The following is a 1508-nucleotide window of genomic DNA, read 5'->3' on the forward strand; positions in this document are numbered from 1 at the left end:
TAGCCCTGTATCGATCCCCAAACTAATCCCACTGCCCCACTCTCTCCCCCTAGCCCTGTATCGATCCCCAAACTAATCCCACTGCCCCACTCTCTCTCCCCATGACCCTGTATCAATCCCCAAACTAATCCCACTTCCTCAGAAAGTTCGCCCCACCACCCTCTGTGTAAAAACATTAGCCCATCATGTATTTAAGTCTCCTGCCTCTCGCTGTAAAAGTGCCCCCCCACCACCCAAGGGTACGGCTGCCTACCGTTCACGACCCCTACGTGATATTATAAACCTCCATCAGGTCATCCCTCGACCTCCAACGCTGCCCCGGTAAATCTCGGAGGGACATGGGCCCGGACCTGGCAGGTGGGGAGGGCCGAGCAGTGCCGAAAGGTCTGTTTCCGTGCTGTGTGTCTCGCTGACTCCATTCCCTCACCACCCAACCCCCCCCCCCCACACACCCTCCCAACCCACTGGCGGTCTGACTGAAAGCGTGGGAAACCCCTTCGTCGCGCTCATACGCTCCATTCCTTCCAGCGATTGAGGCTGGAATCCCACCCGCCATCCCCTCGCGCGGGCGCCCACTCCCTGGTCCCGAGGCTCGGTCGGTCGCCCAGATCCCCCTGCGCCGTTTCTCTCCGGGCGGGCGTCGTGCCCCGCGGGGTTGAGGGGGTGGGCTGGGTACGCGTTTCGGGAGACGGGAGTCACGTACCACGGCGTCCTCGTGAGGGGCATGATCTCCGACCACCAGCATGACAGGGCACCTGGAGGAGACGCCAACAGAGCAGGATCAGTTGGGGAGGCCACACCGAGAGGTCGCAGGGTCAAACCCTCCCCCCCCGCCCCTGGACTGGGGCTGGGATTCGACCGTCCCTCCCTACTCCCCACCCACTCCTCCCTACTCCTCTCCTCGGGAGTGACAAGGGCAGAAAAGATGGACTCCTTAACAGCCTAGTCTTCCGGTGGCATTCCATCGCGGTTAAAACCGCCCCCCTCAACCAACTCGGGCCCGGGCAATGCCCTCTCCCCCCCCCCCCCCTTTTTAGGGGGTAAGGAAGTCTGTGGCCCTCACCCCTCGCCCTCCCCCGCTTGACCCGGTCGGTTGGGCTCTCCATGTGACTCCATTCCCCTCCCCCTCCAAAAGAGACATGAACCACCAACCCCTCCCTCCGTAATGGCTGACCGCGGAGGTGGGTGGGGAGGTAACCCCACCATCAGGACAGGGCAGACGGCGTTTTGGGGGGTGGGGGAGGTAAACCCGGACCTTCCAGAAGCGGGAGAGGTTGGCCCAACCCCCTCTCCCCCCAACCCCACCACCCCGTCGGCCATCTTACTTGAGAGTTCCTGCGCCGACGCGGTCTATCTCCAGGTCACGGCGACTGCGGGCAAGAAAGAAAAACCACGCCAGTGTGAGAACGGCAGACATCCATCCCCTCGCCCGAGAGAGAGGGAAAGATGAAAAGCAACAGCAGTTTTCAAACGTGCCCCCCCCCCATCTCCATGCCATTAACACCCAT

The 1508-nt window shown here is 62.1% G+C and overlaps 1 protein-coding gene across 1 annotated transcript in view; it reads right to left on the reverse strand.

Moving 5' to 3' along the window:
* Positions 1-250: 250 nt before the first annotated feature.
* The window catches only part of LOC122548076, a 3056-nt gene continuing 1798 nt past the window's right edge, over positions 251-1508 (reverse strand). The window contains exons 2-3 of the mRNA XM_043686642.1: positions 1326-1370; positions 251-755 (exon numbers count right to left, since the gene is read on the reverse strand). Coding sequence (XP_043542577.1) covers positions 266-755; positions 1326-1370 — 535 coding nt within the window. The 3' untranslated portion in view covers positions 251-265. The remainder of the gene's footprint in view (positions 756-1325; positions 1371-1508) is intronic.

This window comes from Chiloscyllium plagiosum, unplaced genomic scaffold (genome assembly GCF_004010195.1).
Source record: "Chiloscyllium plagiosum isolate BGI_BamShark_2017 unplaced genomic scaffold, ASM401019v2 scaf_14384, whole genome shotgun sequence".
In the NCBI taxonomy this organism is placed as follows: domain Eukaryota; kingdom Metazoa; phylum Chordata; class Chondrichthyes; order Orectolobiformes; family Hemiscylliidae; genus Chiloscyllium; species Chiloscyllium plagiosum.